General features: G+C 45.6%; 6 protein-coding genes across 6 annotated transcripts; 1 reads left to right on the top strand and 5 right to left on the bottom strand.

Moving 5' to 3' along the window:
* Positions 1 to 90: 90 nt before the first annotated feature.
* PADG_01208 (uncharacterized protein) lies at positions 91 to 676 on the bottom strand (the record flags this gene model as incomplete). The annotated part of the gene is made up of 2 exons (XM_010759055.1): positions 91 to 170; positions 256 to 676. The coding sequence occupies 2 exons, from the start codon at positions 674 to 676 to the stop codon at positions 91 to 93; spliced, it is 501 nt and encodes a 166-aa protein (XP_010757357.1).
* Positions 677 to 1,926: 1,250 nt separating this feature from the next.
* On the top strand, positions 1,927 to 3,829 carry PADG_01206 (uncharacterized protein; the record flags this gene model as incomplete). The annotated part of the gene is made up of 3 exons (XM_010759054.1): positions 1,927 to 2,032; positions 2,163 to 3,029; positions 3,132 to 3,829. The coding sequence occupies 3 exons, from the start codon at positions 1,927 to 1,929 to the stop codon at positions 3,827 to 3,829; spliced, it is 1,671 nt and encodes a 556-aa protein (XP_010757356.1).
* Positions 3,830 to 4,823: 994 nt separating this feature from the next.
* On the bottom strand, positions 4,824 to 5,646 carry PADG_01204 (uncharacterized protein; the record flags this gene model as incomplete). The annotated part of the gene is made up of 2 exons (XM_010759053.1): positions 4,824 to 5,074; positions 5,241 to 5,646. 2 exons carry the CDS (start codon positions 5,644 to 5,646, stop codon positions 4,824 to 4,826), a joined length of 657 nt encoding a protein of 218 aa, XP_010757355.1.
* A 615-nt stretch (positions 5,647 to 6,261) lies between these two features.
* PADG_01203 (uncharacterized protein) lies at positions 6,262 to 7,748 on the bottom strand (the record flags this gene model as incomplete). Its single annotated transcript, XM_010758521.1, has 3 exons — positions 6,262 to 6,783; positions 6,875 to 7,421; positions 7,552 to 7,748. The coding sequence occupies 3 exons, from the start codon at positions 7,746 to 7,748 to the stop codon at positions 6,262 to 6,264; spliced, it is 1,266 nt and encodes a 421-aa protein (XP_010756823.1).
* A 1,512-nt stretch (positions 7,749 to 9,260) lies between these two features.
* PADG_01202 (uncharacterized protein) lies at positions 9,261 to 12,309 on the bottom strand (the record flags this gene model as incomplete). The annotated part of the gene is made up of 9 exons (XM_010758520.1): positions 9,261 to 9,399; positions 9,480 to 9,682; positions 9,756 to 9,894; positions 9,956 to 11,246; positions 11,303 to 11,377; positions 11,448 to 11,722; positions 11,782 to 11,798; positions 11,858 to 11,989; positions 12,052 to 12,309. 9 exons carry the CDS (start codon positions 12,307 to 12,309, stop codon positions 9,261 to 9,263), a joined length of 2,529 nt encoding a protein of 842 aa, XP_010756822.1.
* Positions 12,310 to 14,636: 2,327 nt separating this feature from the next.
* On the bottom strand, positions 14,637 to 16,018 carry PADG_01201 (uncharacterized protein; the record flags this gene model as incomplete). The annotated part of the gene is made up of 2 exons (XM_010758519.1): positions 14,637 to 15,583; positions 15,682 to 16,018. 2 exons carry the CDS (start codon positions 16,016 to 16,018, stop codon positions 14,637 to 14,639), a joined length of 1,284 nt encoding a protein of 427 aa, XP_010756821.1.
* Positions 16,019 to 16,077: the final 59 nt, after the last annotated feature.

Raw genomic sequence — 16,077 nt, 5'->3', positions numbered from 1 at the left:
AAGAGACACTTCAAAGGCAAGAACATATAAAATCATTACTCCCCAAACCAAACTCAAGCACTTTTATGTTTCAGATGCTCCAGAGTCAATTTAGCGGATATTTTTAACTTTAGCCTTCGCTTCAGACACCTTATCATCCATCTTAGCACCAATCCTGCCAAAAATGCTACCTACATATTGTTAGCAATGGTGTATTTGAAGAGCGGCGGAAAGTCAAAAAAAAATAAAATAAAAATAAAAATAAAAATAACTAACCTGACTTGTCACCCTCCTCGTCACCGGCATCCTTGGATTCCGTGGTGATATCAGAAGCCTCCGTCGACTGCGACCCTCGTTGAGACCTTGTTCCCAGCTGAGGCGGATCTTCCAAGTTGTCAGACCCCTTCATTCCATGGAGTCCTAAACCCTGGGATCGCGGGCGGCCCTGGGCCTGTTGGGTCGGCAACGTCTGAGGACTGCGGCCTACGGAAAGTTGCCCATACTGTCGATGCTGCTCACCGTAGCGCTGACTTGGCTGCGGGTCAAAATCTTCGGGGGGAGGGACATCGCCTTGGTCGTATGCCGGGTTGTATGCCTCGGAGCCTTGCATACCACTGCTCGACCGCCTGGGGTCACTCTGCGACGCCTGTTGCTGTGCGCGTTTGCCGGCGTTCCAGGGATCTTCGATTCCAGACATAATTTCAAGGTGAGTTGAAGGATATATATATTGGATCAGATGTATAGCAGAAATGTGGTGATGGTTCCGTCCCAGAATTAGATATTCATTTATTCGTCAAATTATATATTATATATATATATATATATATTCGAAGTGGCCAGACAGACCGGCAGAGCTTTATAGGTTCGAATTACCCATCATTTTTGCCCCATCCCCCTTCTAAACGCTATTGACGGAATGTGAGATCATACAGTCTTTCATCATTGTATTTTGATTTTATCGATTTCTTGGTCGTGAGTCTAAAGCTTCTTGAAGACAAACCCCCAATTAAGATTAAATTTCGACATCAAAGTTTGAGATCAGAGAGTGACGACAGCGGTGAACTTAAATATACCGTTAAGTCTGAGTGGAATTAGACAATTGAAACAACGTTTGAAGTTAACCATGATTCAAGCTAAGTCGCCCATCGAACAATTTACCTCAACCTTGTCCTAGCGTCCGTTGTAAATTACCTGCTGCTGGGGGAAGTAGTTTGCTCGTTCTTTTGAGATAAGTTGTATCGATAGTTAACTACTTTCAGCCACCTCCGCGACCTCCGCGAACACCAAATGGCAAATTATATGCACTTCTTTATATAAATGAACATGTAAGTCCAAAGCAATTATCCGGAATGTCTCCGCCCTTCCGCCTGCACTCGGGCTTAACACTTGACGATCGTCCAAATTTGCTCACGGAGGAGCAAACCGCCATGCTCGTAACATTCCAGACAGCAGTTAACTCGCCGGCCATCCGCCAGAATTCGGCCAAAAGAAAAGACGATCTGAGAAAATCCCTGTTGACCCCAATGCGGGAATGCAGTTTTATCTTTCTTTAGGCATTCTGCGGATGGACTTGACTCCCGCGCGAAGAGCTTTCTCGTAAATTCTGCGGAGTTGCCTGCCTCAAACTAAACGTCGAAACAAGGCCGTTTGAGCTTATTTAGATGACCAGGCTTCTAGTCTCCAACACAAGAAGCCTTTAAAATCAGCTCAATTCCCCCTTTCAGCTCTGTCCTTATAATGAGCGACTGCCTACAGAACATTTTTGTTATCCAATTTTTGCTGTCTTTTTTAACAAGCCTTCATATTTGGCACCGTGGTTCATGATCGCATGTTGGCACTAACGAGTTTGAAAGGTGAAAAAGAGATAGCAACTCGACCTGGTTATTTAAGCTGGTGGGAATTTTGAATTTTGACACCTTAATATTTTCGTATTTTTTGTCTTTCAACATGGGGAGCATTCCAGCTTGCATTCCTGACGACGTCAGTCCATCAGTCGCAAAACACCTACACGGCCGTCAGGCTTTGATATCGCAAGAAAAGGAACACCGCAACGGTCAGCTATTTTACATCCAATAACGAACCGCAATTTTCCCTTTTTTTTTGGTTTCTGTTTTATCTTTGGAAAGAATGAAACATCCAACAGCAATCGCTGGTAATCTGATACATGCGACATGACATTCTAGATGCTGATTTCCGCCGTTCCCTGTCACCAACGGCCCAAAAAGCTTGTAGCATCGTTCGCCGAATCCGGTATGAAGAACAGAACAAGATCTGGAGAACAGCTTGCGATGATAAAGGCGACGAGGAGTTGTATCCCGGAATGATGTTCACATTGGCAAAGAAACGTATGGAATCCACGAAGCTATGGCAAATTGCCAGGAAAATTCCCAAGGGTGCGCTCCTCCATTGCCACAGGGAAGCATCTGTGGATCTTGGTTGGCTGTACGAGACGACCCTGGCAACACCGGGGATGTATTTTTACTCTCCGCTGCCGTTGGATTCTGAGGGTAGCCGTCACGGAGCTGCGGTTCAGTTCATCTACTCCAGTACTGCTCCGAAGGCCTCTGCTTCGGTCTGGGCGTCGGAGTATGAGCCTGGCACGTTGGTTGATGCCAATGTGGCTGCGGATACATTCCCCGATGGCGGCCGGAAGGGGTTTATCTCGTGGCTGAAAGAGCGGACATCCATTATTGAGAAAGAGTCTCTTGAGCATCATCTTGGAGTCGATGCTATTTGGAGGAAGTTTGCATCCATATTTATCATCCTGGGTTCGATTATTTATTATGAGCCCATTCTTCGGGCCTTTATCCGGAAGTTACTAGAAACAATTGCGGAAGATGGGGTGCAGTGGGTAGAATTGAGGGATACATTTACACCCCCATACCGGCGCGAGGGTGAGGACGATCCAACTGAAGATTACAATGGCATGGTACGAGTTATCGGAGAAGAGATTGAGAAGTTTAAAGCAACCGAGGAGGGCAAGAATTTCTGGGGAGGCCGCATTATATGGACTGCCGTGAGATCAAATGGCCCAGAGCATATCATTCAGAGTATGTTCAAATTCTATATTCTATATTCTACTCCAGTCGGCCGGCTAATATCCATCTTTTTGCATTTCTCACTCACTCTCTCTCCTTTTTACAAAACACTAGATATGCAAAATTGCATACGAGCCAAAAAGGCATATCCGCATTTAATCGCAGGGTACGATCTCGTGGGCCAAGAAGACGCGGGACGCACTCTAAAGGACCTAACCCCCGAGTTGCTATGGTTCCGGCAGAAATGCGATGAAGAAAATCTTGAGATCCCGTTCTTTTTCCACGCGGGGGAATGTCTCGGTGACGGTGATAGTACGGATGAAAATCTCTTTGATGCCATTATGCTCGGCACCAGGCGCATCGGACACGGTTTCTCGCTTTACAAACATCCGACATTGATTGATATGGTCAAGAAGAAGAAAATCCTTCTGGAAACCTGTCCGATTTCAAACGAAGTGCTGCGGTTAACGTCGACAGTTTTAGCCCATCCTCTACCGGCCCTCCTTGCTCAAGGTGTCTCTGCCTCTCTCAGCAACGACGACCCGGCGATACTGGGCCAAGGCACATCAGGCATGTCGCATGATTTCTGGGAGGTGTTGCAGGCGTGGGAAAATCTGGGCCTTGCTGGGCTGGGATCTCTGGCTGAGAATAGCGTTCGCTGGGCTATCTATGAGGATCAGACTGAGGAGGAGTGGTTACAGGACATTGAACTGGGGATCAATGGTACTGGGATCCGTGCGGAGAGAATGAGAGCTTGGAAGGAATCGTGGGAGGCCTTCTGCCAGTGGATTGTGGATGAATATGGCGACTAGCTGGTGTCTACGAGGCCCCAGGTTTCTTTGATTTTACTTGATTCGAATTTCACCGCCATGTAAACCATATGTTATGGGCACTTTTTTATTGTTTTGGATCTTTCAGTAGTTACCGGCTGAGCTTTTGGTGGTATGGCCACATATCGTGCAATCTTGGATAAACTTAAACACATCCTATATGATATAGGGAATCAACCGACAGTCGCTTTGGTAGCACGAACAACCTTTCAGCAGTGACGAACAGCCAAGCTAGTAATGTCAGTGAATTTTTATCTGAATTCCCGGAAACCTTCTCCCAATTTCATAGTTAACAAGGAACAGTGCAGGTATGGGAACCATGCAGCATTGAGCTTTATATCCCGATATGGATATCCGATTGGTGTCTTGCTGGAACTGATGCCTTTGTTGGCAACAATACTGCTTATTCGACGATTCGCGCTATTTATTACCGCTCGATATGATTGATTAACTCAAAACAATAACTTGACAAATTGCAGTTTGCTAAAATTTAGGGGTCAATATCTGAGATTTTGGCTGATGACCACTCAAACAGCCCATGTCAACAACTCCTTTTGGACGATGTCACAGTTGAGGTGTCAGTTTGATGGGCATCTCAATCTGTTTCGGGTTCAATTTCCAATGAGACATGACATAATTTCTCTCCCATCCCATCCCCCACTCAAGTTACCTTTCTCCGATAGGATAGTAATTTTCGATCGCCTACAACTTATCTATGGAGATTTCAAACACTAGGCCACCAAGGAACGAACATAAACATCCATTGAAGGATATGTACCAATCCAATGCTTTCCCCCCCCTCTCTCGACATGTTGCTGTAAATAGGATAATGAAACCTGTCCTTTTCAGATCGTGGCCAGTCAGGGACTTTCATTATATAGGCAGAAAAACATCCTATGACGATTTACATACAGTTGTACCCAAAAAGCAAAATTGACCGAGAACCTCCGCCAAACCGTAGTGAACTTACAAAAACCTAGTCCTGTTTTGCACTCCTCAGCATCCCAACGAGAACTCTCTCCCCCTCGCCTCCATACTTTGATAGATCAAAAGCAAATCGGTCAACATCTTCAAATCCAAACTTCCTATACAATGGGTACCCCTTTTGAGATCCCTCTAGCCAGGTGGGAAGGTTTTCTCTGTCGGCAATTTCGATGCCGTATTTCAGCATGGCGGAGCCAGCACCAAGGCCTTGGTGGGCAGTGTCCGTCGTGAGGACATTGAGGACTTGTACACTATCAGAAAAAAGCTCTATGCATGCACATACGGGAATGGAGTTTGAGGGGAACCTCAAAACTTGTGAAATCGGCCATCCTGTGCAGCTAAACGCAAATATTTATACCTGGGAGAGAAAGAATATGCTTCTGCAGAGGTGAGAGAAGGAAATTCTTACAAGCGTGCCTCTTTCCACGCATCCGCTCCCGCATTCTATAAATATTCTCACGAAAATCTATGCATGCCTCCACATTCGCGCCCGCCGGCCATTGCTTCTTTTTCGCATCCTGGACCTCAATATCGTTGGCCTCTTCCTCGGTCCGATAGAAATACCATACACCCAGGGCGATGATCTTATCGTCTTCACTCACAACGGCTTTTAGATAGAGTCTCCTAGGATCCTTCTTCTCCATACCCTGCACAAACTCTCTGGCCCGAAAATCAATCATTTCTGGTGTGGGCTTTCCGAACATAACCTGGGAAACAGGGTCAACAGAAAATGCATTAAATTCAACTTCGGCGAGGGCATGACTGTCTTTCGGTTCCGCTGGGAGTATTCTGATTGCCGGTGGAGGAGTGACCATTTTCATTGACTTTCATGAATTAACTGATCTTTTCTTGTTAGGAGCCTCTTCTGAGGTGTCTGCTTTTAACTATTTAAAGCCCGAGCCTGAATTGGTCTACATCTTAATATGAATAACCAATATTTAGAGGATTCTGATAATCACTGAGGCATGGTCTCCTGTCACGAAACCTGATTTCGATCTAAGCCAATGTTACGGAGTAATCTAGGCAGAAATTATGAGCTCCCGAGAAAGAGTCACAATGCAACCCAATATGAGTACCCGAAACGAAAGCTTAAAAATTAGCGGGTACCCTCCCTATCCAAGCTAAGCCTTTTCAAGCTCCCCGAAAACTGAGAACTCCAAGTGGTCAACTAACTTACCTTGGTAGCTAGAATGTGGACTGTTCGAGTCATGCTCTTGGTGGTGGTGGATATCAACCTTGGAATGGCTCTTAAAATATAAAATATGGCTTTGTTATTTTTAGGTTTAAAATCCTAGGATTTGAATGACCACCACAGCGAAAAGCCTCGAAGAATTTGAGCTTCGGTCTGCTAACCCCAATCGTTAACAAATCCATCCGGACTCTCCTCCTTGCATAGTTTATTTGTGTCAAGGCGTCACGAACATCAAACTTCATTCCCGCCAAACAGCCTCAACCACAACAAAAAAAGCCACTGGATTCGCGTTTATTCTAGCAATCTCAAAACGCTCGTCTGCGGAAGCAAAAAGTTGTTTCCAAGCATGCGCTGGACGCTCTTTGCCATTGAACAGCGCCATCAATCTCAGATCTGTTGCTGTGCCCATTTGCTGAAAGGAACGTGGCAATTGAGCTCCCGTTGTGCTGTCCTGTTTGCCAATATATTCAAAAAGGATCACCCGCGCACCTGGCTTCAGCGCAGGAACCAAGGCACGCAGTATTCTCGCAGCCTCATGGTCGGGCCAGTCGTGGAGAATCATTTTGAACACGTAGATATCAGCTTGAACCGGCTGCGGTTGGAAGAAGTCGTGCTCCATGAAAGACACGCGGGACTTCAAATCTGAGGGTAGGTCCGCTTCGAACACAGGCCGGACTTTCGGCAGGTCTTGGACTATGATGTTCAGATCTGGGAAGTGCCTTGCCAGAACTACCGCGTCATGCCCAGCAGAGCCGCCCACCTAGGTTATTGATATTAGCCAGATTCCAGTGTCAGATTCCAAAGGCATTCGCAACAACAGGTCTCTATAGCAAGTGATAACTCGCATCCACCACGGCAGCCTTCCCTGCTGCTTTCCAGTCGTACGACTCCAGCACCACATCTTCAAGATGGAAGATCTCCTTAACATACCGCATAAACTCTACGAAGTTCTTCGCTCGCCAGCCCTTCTTCTCACCTATCCCGTCATTTTCCAGTAGCTCCCACGAGGTGTTGTATCTCCCATATATCCCACTACTATGGAACAACGCGAATGAAGATTCGCCCACCTCCTGTGTTAGAGCTGGTTTCCCACGGGTGTATCTCTCTAGTGCTTCGTTCAGGACCATCATTGGGGCCCCTGCATCATTCAGGATCGTGGAAACAAGGGCCCTCAGACCACCAGAGCGTGCAAGTGCAGCTGATCGGGATGTATGCTGAACACGTGACGATGGCTTTCCAGGCTCAGTCTCGGAAAATATCCGAAGATTCATAGCATGTTGCAAGATACGATGAGCGACATCTTCGGGTGGAGATGTATGCTTCGCGATATCTGCATATGAAGCAGAGCCTTCGACAGGCACAGCAGACCAAAGTCGAAATAATTGAGTGTGTTGAGGGCTGCAGCATCAGGCATGGCCTATTGAGGTTAGTAGGTTTCTATCCCATTCCGAAGTAAATGAAATGCTGGGAGGCTCTAACCGTGTGAACGTAATTAAAAATACTCTCGCTCGGGCCTTGCTTCAAATACCACATATCATTCAATGCGTCCAGAAGCTCTTGTCGTACCATGAAAATTTCTGGTGACAGGTTGACATAGCCGGTTGGGCTGTCCGCCGCGAATGTTGGCGCAGGAATATTTTTATCATTAAGGTACTTGGTCAGCGTATCTGAAAGTTCGGTGATCTTGGCCGCAAGCCCATTAAGTGTTGGCTGTGTATCTGTCATTTTGATAAGTAACTACTCTAAACCACTTGTAGAATGGAATGGAAACTGAGGGAGTTTATCGAAAGCAATGCAAGGTCAAGAGGGGTCAGACCTTTTAAGAGCAATTTAATTCCACTCTTCATCCCATCACCCGGAAATAGAAATTCCGTTCCCGCACGGCTGCGACCAGAATGACATGGTCGTTCCGTCAAATCCCAGTACGTGAGCCCCTCAGTTTGATTAAGTATCCGTATCCTTCTAGAGGGATGCGCAATCTTATCAGATTGATAACTCCACTCTTGGCAGGCGCTAGATAATAGAACAATCTTATCAGATTGATTAGACCCGGAATTAGTGTGCAACCAGAGCCTATCAGTGGCCAGCACGAATTCTTCCATCACAAAATTCGCCACATAAGGATTTAACCGGATGCCAATTGAAGCAGTTAGCAAAAGGACCTTGCGATCGCACTCACCTTTTGGTACCACCTCAAAAAGCTTACAGTACTTTGTATTGTCCAATCGTTCCGCAAAACCCCACACCGAATTCACCCTCACAGTCTCCTGCTCAATGCATAACTAACTAGCATCCTTCCTATATTTCTCCGATTATCGGGTAATTTTATTCATTTTTGACAACCCCGCCAAACTCTCCTGGAATTATTTTGTGGTAATATATATCATTGGACAGCAAGATCCAAAAGAGAATTTCAAAAGATGTCGTTAGTTGAATGACGAGGTAGCATCGGCTTTTCCGCGGCCTTCAATAATGGAATGTCATGAGAGAGTTTTTTTTTTTTGGGGGGGGGGCTGGTTTTGGTCCCATGGCATGGATTGCAATGCCCTTAAATAAAGGGTCAATCAATTCAATGGTAACATCGCGAAGTGTGTCAACATCAGCCCTGGAAAATCTATGGACATAGCGACATGTGACATATGGAACGATGGTAAAGGAGAGCACCTTTGGGAAGCCTGGAGACAGTCCCTTTGTTGGAGGAAAAGGAACAGGAGAGGTTTGAAGGTCGGCCCAGGACCTACGTGGCATTAGAAGGTGAGAGATTGTTTGGCAAGCAAGATATATACGAAGGTGGGGATGACGCAACGTCCAGTTAAATTTGGGTTAAGATCTCTCGGCAGGTTCATAAGAACGGATATGACAGCCGCACTGGATGAATGCACAAGGAACCTCACGTCATGTCATGTAGAAGGTTGCCAGGCAAGAGCTATGGTTTGAGGAAGTCTTGACACGTACACGTATGCAATATTGAATTGATCAATACAGATATAAGGATGTTTGCCACCCAACGAACTTAAACAAATTCTCAAGTCCACTCGTTGTAGATGAGAGCAAAAAGACACAGACCAAAAAGGAGCAAGGCTATCCGACAGACGCTATTTGAATAGTAGATCGGGGATCAAGTCCATAATTATTGAGGAACAAAACCAAATCAAAAGGACTTCCCAACAGGAGAATTTTTTTTAATAGCCTAGTTGAACGAAACGCTTGCCTCTCCAGAACTCTTTGTTGTCTGATCTAAATTTCAAGATCGTCCACACTCGACGATGAATTTATTCTTTCCAGCGTTAACGGTGAAGTTGTACTGGCATCACCATTGGCAGGAGTGATCTCTGCTGTCTTCTTACAGATCCACGTCGAGGCGTACATATTTACCCTAATATTTCTTCCGTTAGAATTCCAAGGATGAAAACGATGTATTCGGTGGAAAGCCCCTAAAGTTGGAAAAAGACTCACCGATCGATGCACGAGCCGGGGAACCTGGCACCAAGGCGTTGCGTTGTAAAGCCATTCTCTTCAAAATTCTTGATATACCAAGGTTTGATCGAGGCTGATCTAAGGAGGATCCGACCACCCATTTTAAGGGAGTGGTTTAGAGCTCTTGCCTGCTTCGACGCATCTTCTTTTGAGGGATCGAACCAGTCCATTGAGTCCATTATCTAATGTGTACGGTTAATGACAAGAAAATAATGTTTTGTGGCATGGAGAATGGTAAATAAGAATCAATCTTACCACCGCAATTGTTAGGGTCCCTGGTGTGATTCTCGAAACTACCTCGTTTATCTCATCTGTGTGGATTCGGAGCCCATCAAAAGCATTTGGCGCAGAGAGTTTCACATGAGCTCTAGGAGTTAGATAATTCGGATGGCATCTGACTGAATTTAGTAATTTATTCTCATATCCGATGGACAGTCTCGCAGGTTCATTCCTACCTTCTCGAGTATCGACCTTGTAGGCAAAGGTAGTAAAAGTAGTTATCGTTGCTAATCAAAGTATCCTTGACAACTGGATCCAGAGTGTTGACGACATACTCCCAGATAGCTTGGCCACTAACTTCTGAGTCTTTTCTCGCTCCTCCAGCGAGCCCGCTTCTCTCGAGAAAATCAGTGACGATCATATTTCTTTGCGACGGAGGAACTCCTGCTGCCTTCCAGGTGAACCATTCCGTGCCCACCACAGCCCAGTATACCGGTCGACTCATGAGGACACGGCGGATTCGGGGCCATATCTCGCGTTGTTCATTTGCTGTTTGGGCTTCACATAGCTTTTTTACATCCGCAGAAAGCCCGAAAATTGTAAACAGGTAACGAACCATCTTGAGCGCGTATCGAGAACCTCCAGTTTCGTATAGACCAACCCCGGATGGAGAGCTAATAGCACTTGCATGGTCCAACCAGTATTGGAATGCCTGACTGGACAGGTGAGGGCTGAGATGAGAGATTAACAGATCTCTAAAGTCAGAGTGTTTACCCTCTCCAAAAATCTTCCAGAAGTCGCGGTAACCCAATGCTGTAAAACTCGCGACCTTGAGTTCAAGTAAATGATTCTGGGTTGGGTTAAGGTCGACTGCGTGTACTTTTCGCGGATTGTACTGAAGGTAGTCCAGGACATTATCTCCTGCACTCGTTACAGCCAGAATAACGTCGTCACTGCTAATGTTCAACAACCGGTAATCCACGCGAGGGTCCTCCCATGTGAACGCGTATATATACTCATTCCCAAATTGCGTATGCTTGTTCAGTAAATCGTTGTAATATATCCGCCAATGGTGATTTTGGTAGAACGAAGACGGCAGAGGTAAATTCGCGCTCAAGTTGACGACAGCTGATTCGTAAGCTTTAGATCTGATTTCAGCTGTTTGTCGCTTCATCTCTTTTGATGGTTCGTAGCGATGGTTCGTTGCAGACAAATATGGAGATTCCGTATAGACCGCATTGAGTTTCTCGAGTACTTCCTTACTTCCAGGATGCAACTGACTCGCATAAATCTCCTTTTGGCATCCAATAAAAATGTAATAAGGAATACCACCGAGAAGGTAATTCCTTCCGCTAGCTGATAGCATTGTCCCGAATCTATATTCGAGATAATCTCGGCGAGCAGCGTCCAACCCAACGCGATCTGCATCGAACAACGCCCTCCAAAATGCTCTTCCAACCCAGTTAACATGTCGATTGAACACGCCACCAGTGTAGTTACGACATGTCAGGTCGACGATACTCTGCACTGGTCATATGTTAAAAGGGTGTATAGGCTCCGTACCTGTGGTTTCATTAACATACCGTAAAAGTCGCAGGCACCAATAGTTCCAAATGGACTCAATAGAGAAGTTAATGAATCAACAACGTTGTAAAAATCTAGACATTGAAGTGAATATCGTGTTAACAAATTACAATTTTTGCAAGAGAGCTGCGGGAAGGAATATACCTGGTATCATGGATAGGCTATAACTCAATGTGATCAGATCTGCCTTGCCATTTTCCGAGTGTGATATGAGTTTGGAATTCTGAAGTTCATCCCTTATGACATTTGGGAGACGAAACTCCCTCGCATCCTGGCAGACAACGGAAACGTTCTTCCAACCAAGTCGAGCGAATCTCTGACGCGCGATCTCGCAGAGTGAAGGAGAGAGGTCAACAAGATAGATGTGGTAAAAAAACGATTCCACAGGAAGAAAGGCAGCCATTGCCTCGATGTTGTATCTAGGTGGTGTTAAAAAAAATCTCATTTTAAACCAGACGTAATCAATAATCGAGCCTACCCGGTACCTCCACCAATCTATTCCGTAAGCAAAGGGTACCTCTATGGTGAAACCCATTTTATGACGCAATACATACATCAACCCATATCGGCTTCCGCAAGAGACTCTGTCCCTTTTCCTTCTTGTATTTCAATTGCGCCGCCAATAGGCCAAGCATATCTTCGCGGCCTCGAAGTAGTCGTTTGCGAGATGCATCGTATACAGCGGCCTATTGCACAGTGAGTCACTCAGAAACTTGGAGCAAATCAGGGTGTGGTATCTTCAATCTACCTGGGTTTTATAGAAACTCTCCAGAGCAAGTTGCTGGCCTCCCTCACCATGGAAATCATGAGGCTTTATAAAATTTGCATAGAAGAACTTTAGATAGGTGTATATTGCGCTATCCTGTTTCAAATTCTGTTTGCGCAGCACGAGCAGAAGCGCAGAGGAGACGAGGACGACAACGAATACCGCAGCAGCAGCGATCCGTAGATGAGCGGCACTCCAGCAATTGAAGCCAAAGGAAAGTACGGCCATCGAAGTAGACATGCTTGACATTTGTATAATGTCACTCAAGTTGACATACGATGGAAATAGAGGCAGAAATAAGAAGCATGGCCGTCTTTAAGTGTAGCCATCTTTCAAAACAGAGTCATGCCGAGCTCATACCCTCATGACTGGCCCCTTATGATAGCGCGTTGAGCTGATAAATAATACGGCCCTATCAAGATCTCACATGGTGTCACATTCCCTCAGATGAGTGACAGTGCACCCTGGCGGGTCCATATATGGGACCCACCAACTTGTCAATGTTTATTAACAACATCGTCGCTCAGACTGTGCACACGCCAGGAGATGATGCAGTCCAAGCAGCCCCAGACGTAGAGCCCTGTTAAATGGAACATTTCACAGGGCCCATGGTGTAATTTCCGGCAACAAAAAATCCACAGATGTACCAGGAAGGGCTTAGTGTTCCTTCACAACATAGCTGATTTTTATCAAATAAGGGTGCATATCGGCAACATGTGCGGAGAAAAAACACATTTTAAAACGACGTCTAACTTAGCAGTGATTGTTCCAATGCTCAGGGAGACCTTCTGCTCCATTAACCGACTGCCGAAGGCTACCGTAGAAACGATCTCACAGGAACAATTCCATACCTCTAATTAGGGTCGATATGAGATGAAGCGCCATAACCGTAGATTAGTGAAGCACTAGCCAATAGGACGGCGAATCTTCAACACGACGCGATATAACTATGCGCTGCAACCAGCGGAGATGATCCACCTGTTGAGTCTCTCATTGAGCTGTGAGCATTTTACACGGTTTGGCGCTGTCGTGGCAATTAGCAACATCAGAATGTCCATCTATGTTTGTTACGAGAATGGGATGTATATTTTCCCAAAAGGGTTTGAGATTATCCAAAACTATTAACTACACTCCACGTGACTGTGAACCCCGATGCAAGTTACTTACGTAAGCACCCGGACCTTCGGAAGGTTTGTGGAAGGTTATGATTCAACGATTTTCATATCCTTCAACTTTTACCATCGATTAACGGAGAGACCATATTTGGTCTCCAGCTTCGGGCCGGTTTTACAGCAACAATTCGTTATGTGGCAATTTATGAATTCCCTTTCTGCTTTTGCCTATCTAGTTCTGTTGATTCCCTAATTTCTCTTCCGTTAACAACCTCTCCAGGGCATCTCACAACTATGAACCACGGTTCCATGAGACCTCAACAGGGACTGACTGTATTGTTGGATGGAGGATTCGAACCCCAACCTAGTCTTCTCTTTCAGGTGTTGTTTTCTCTGCCCCGCAGAAGAGCTTGGGTATAAGCCAACTTCTCAAAGTTGTTCCAAGTTTAGAACGCCATATACGAGGGAGGAGAAGTGAAGAAAATGAAAATGAAAACTAAAAATAAATCCTTTCTTACCCTCTTCATTTTTATTTTTATTTTTTTTATTTTTCTGGCCTTGGTAGGAGGTAAAAGCCACGTACATGAGCTTCATGCATTGTATGTATCAGTCTTCTGCAAGCTACATGCCGTAACGTTTTCAGCACGGAGTTAAACATTTTTTAAGGTCATCGTAGAGTAATGCGTGCGTGTATTTGTCGTGATGATTCATTCCTTCGTTCCGTCATTCCGGTCCGTCGAGCTATCGCCATAATTGGCTTTCGCGCTAGTTAAAATGTTTGTCGAGAGCGAGCTATCCGTACCAGTGCTCACCTACCACGGGCTAGTTACCAAGAAACATTATTGCCATTAGAAACCACATCCTGGAAGCGGAGCTTTCGGTCGAGGTATATCAGAGGAACATTTCATATTAAATGGTATTATAACTGAAATTGTGCAAGATGACGTCAAAAGAGTAAAAAGAAAATGCGGGCACCACGGCAGGTAGAATGCAATCTACGCCAGGGCAAGGCGAGCATGGTTGTTGTAAGGGGTGTTCAATATGTGAACGTGAAATGATGCTGCAGATGTTATCAAATAGATTGAAGAGACAACAAAAGCTGTACAAATTTCACTTAAAAATTTCAAGAATCCTCCAGCTGACATCAGACAGGCTTCCTAAACTCAGGGTATCTAACCTAAATCAATTTTAGACCACTGGATCATTGAAGTCTTAAGGGGGCTTGTGCTATACGTCCGGGCGGATTTTTTTTTTTTCCAAAAGGCATCGAGATCGGTAATAGAAAGAGTGATTTAATTCGAGGGGCTCCGCAGAACCACGAATTCACGCAAATATCAGCTGGGTAAGCGGATTGAATCGTTATTTCTCAATTAGCCAATATACCGGGACTCATCCAGGCCCCGAAACCCCAACCCAGCAGAATATTCATCCAGCAGATTCCTCGGAACACACAGATCAATCAGGAGGCTTCGATTCACCGGTTGGCGACCCTCGTCCATTCAATTTGAAAGAACTATTAGCGCCAACAACCGCCCAGGCAAGGGCTGCAACGTCACGAATCGTATTCACCAACTCGCTCTCTTCAGGCCCGCCGGAAGCTTGCGGCCTTGGGGAAACTTCCATGGCGGAGTCACTCTGTGGCCCCGATGCTGCATAGTTGGTTCCCCAGGAAGAAGCTAAGAGGCCATTTGCATATACCGGATGCCCTTGCGTATCAATGGAGTGAGGAATGGGTGGTCGGGCACGGCGCAGAACAACGACAAGACCATCAGAGGAACAGGATACTACTGCCTCAACTTGAATTCGTGACCCAGAGTAGTTACTGGCTGGTGTTTGGGAATAGGACGTTGATGCCGATACGTCGCCATGTAAATCCGTAGTGAGATGGCTCTTGTTCACGGTATGATTGTTTGTCAGATACTGGTCGGCATGTGTAGAGGCTCCTCTAGATATTTCAGCCTCTAAAAGATCGTTCTCCATTTCATCTTCACTTCTTTCTTCTTCTTCTTCACTGCTAAAAACAGTATCGTCATCCATGTCATTCTCGTCCAATAGAGGATTCCGGAACCAGAACCGAAGATATGTTGTAGTATCATTGGATTTCGCACTTTCAATACACCGAACTGCCTCCTCCAAACAACACTCCTCCATACAATGATAGAAGCTTTCGGGGACAAGGTCCGGAGGCCTGATACCAAGAACGCGTTCTACACTGGAAGTAGCAAATAATATGTTCGAGGAACGAGTAAACCGGTTCAGGAATAGAGCTGCGCGTGGTTCGTGAGAAAGACTCGTAGGGAATGAATTGAATTTCCTTGAAATACATGCGAGCATATCATATCGAGGGTTCTGCGGCGATGAGGTGAATAACCGTCTGACAACGGGGGCGTCAGCCGCTCTCTCTTTTTTTTAACCTTGTCGTTAGATTCAAGTCTCGTTTAAGGCACGTTTCAACAGCAAACCGGGAAGGGATGTAAGGGGTGCCGGCATATCCACTCACGTTCGCTTTTAGGCCCTCTTTGGTAAATGCCAGTGCTGGCTACTAGGATATCGTACACCACTGTGAATACACATTCAACCCGAACCCAGTAGCCAAATTTATGTTTGAGATGGAAGTAGTTCAACCCAGCAGCCATGTCATGCCTGACGCTCCGCGAATGGATCTGTTTCGCGAAATCGAGCTCCTCCGGATGAAGGAAATCCCACAGAGATTTGTTGACTACCTCACTCGGGTTGTGGCCGAGTATATCCTCAATTGCACCAGAGGTATACTTGATACGAGCGTCTGGCGTCAAATCTGGCTTAAATGTTAGATTTACACATTTCCATATGAACATAGAAGAAGTATCCCGATAAAATTCAAACACGGAAACCTACCAAGAATAGATATAAAAGT

The sequence above is a fragment of the Paracoccidioides brasiliensis genome (genome assembly GCF_000150735.1).
Source record: "Paracoccidioides brasiliensis Pb18 unplaced genomic scaffold supercont2.2, whole genome shotgun sequence".
NCBI lineage: Eukaryota > Fungi > Ascomycota > Eurotiomycetes > Onygenales > Ajellomycetaceae > Paracoccidioides > Paracoccidioides brasiliensis.
This window is presented reverse-complemented; position numbering and strand designations above follow the sequence as displayed.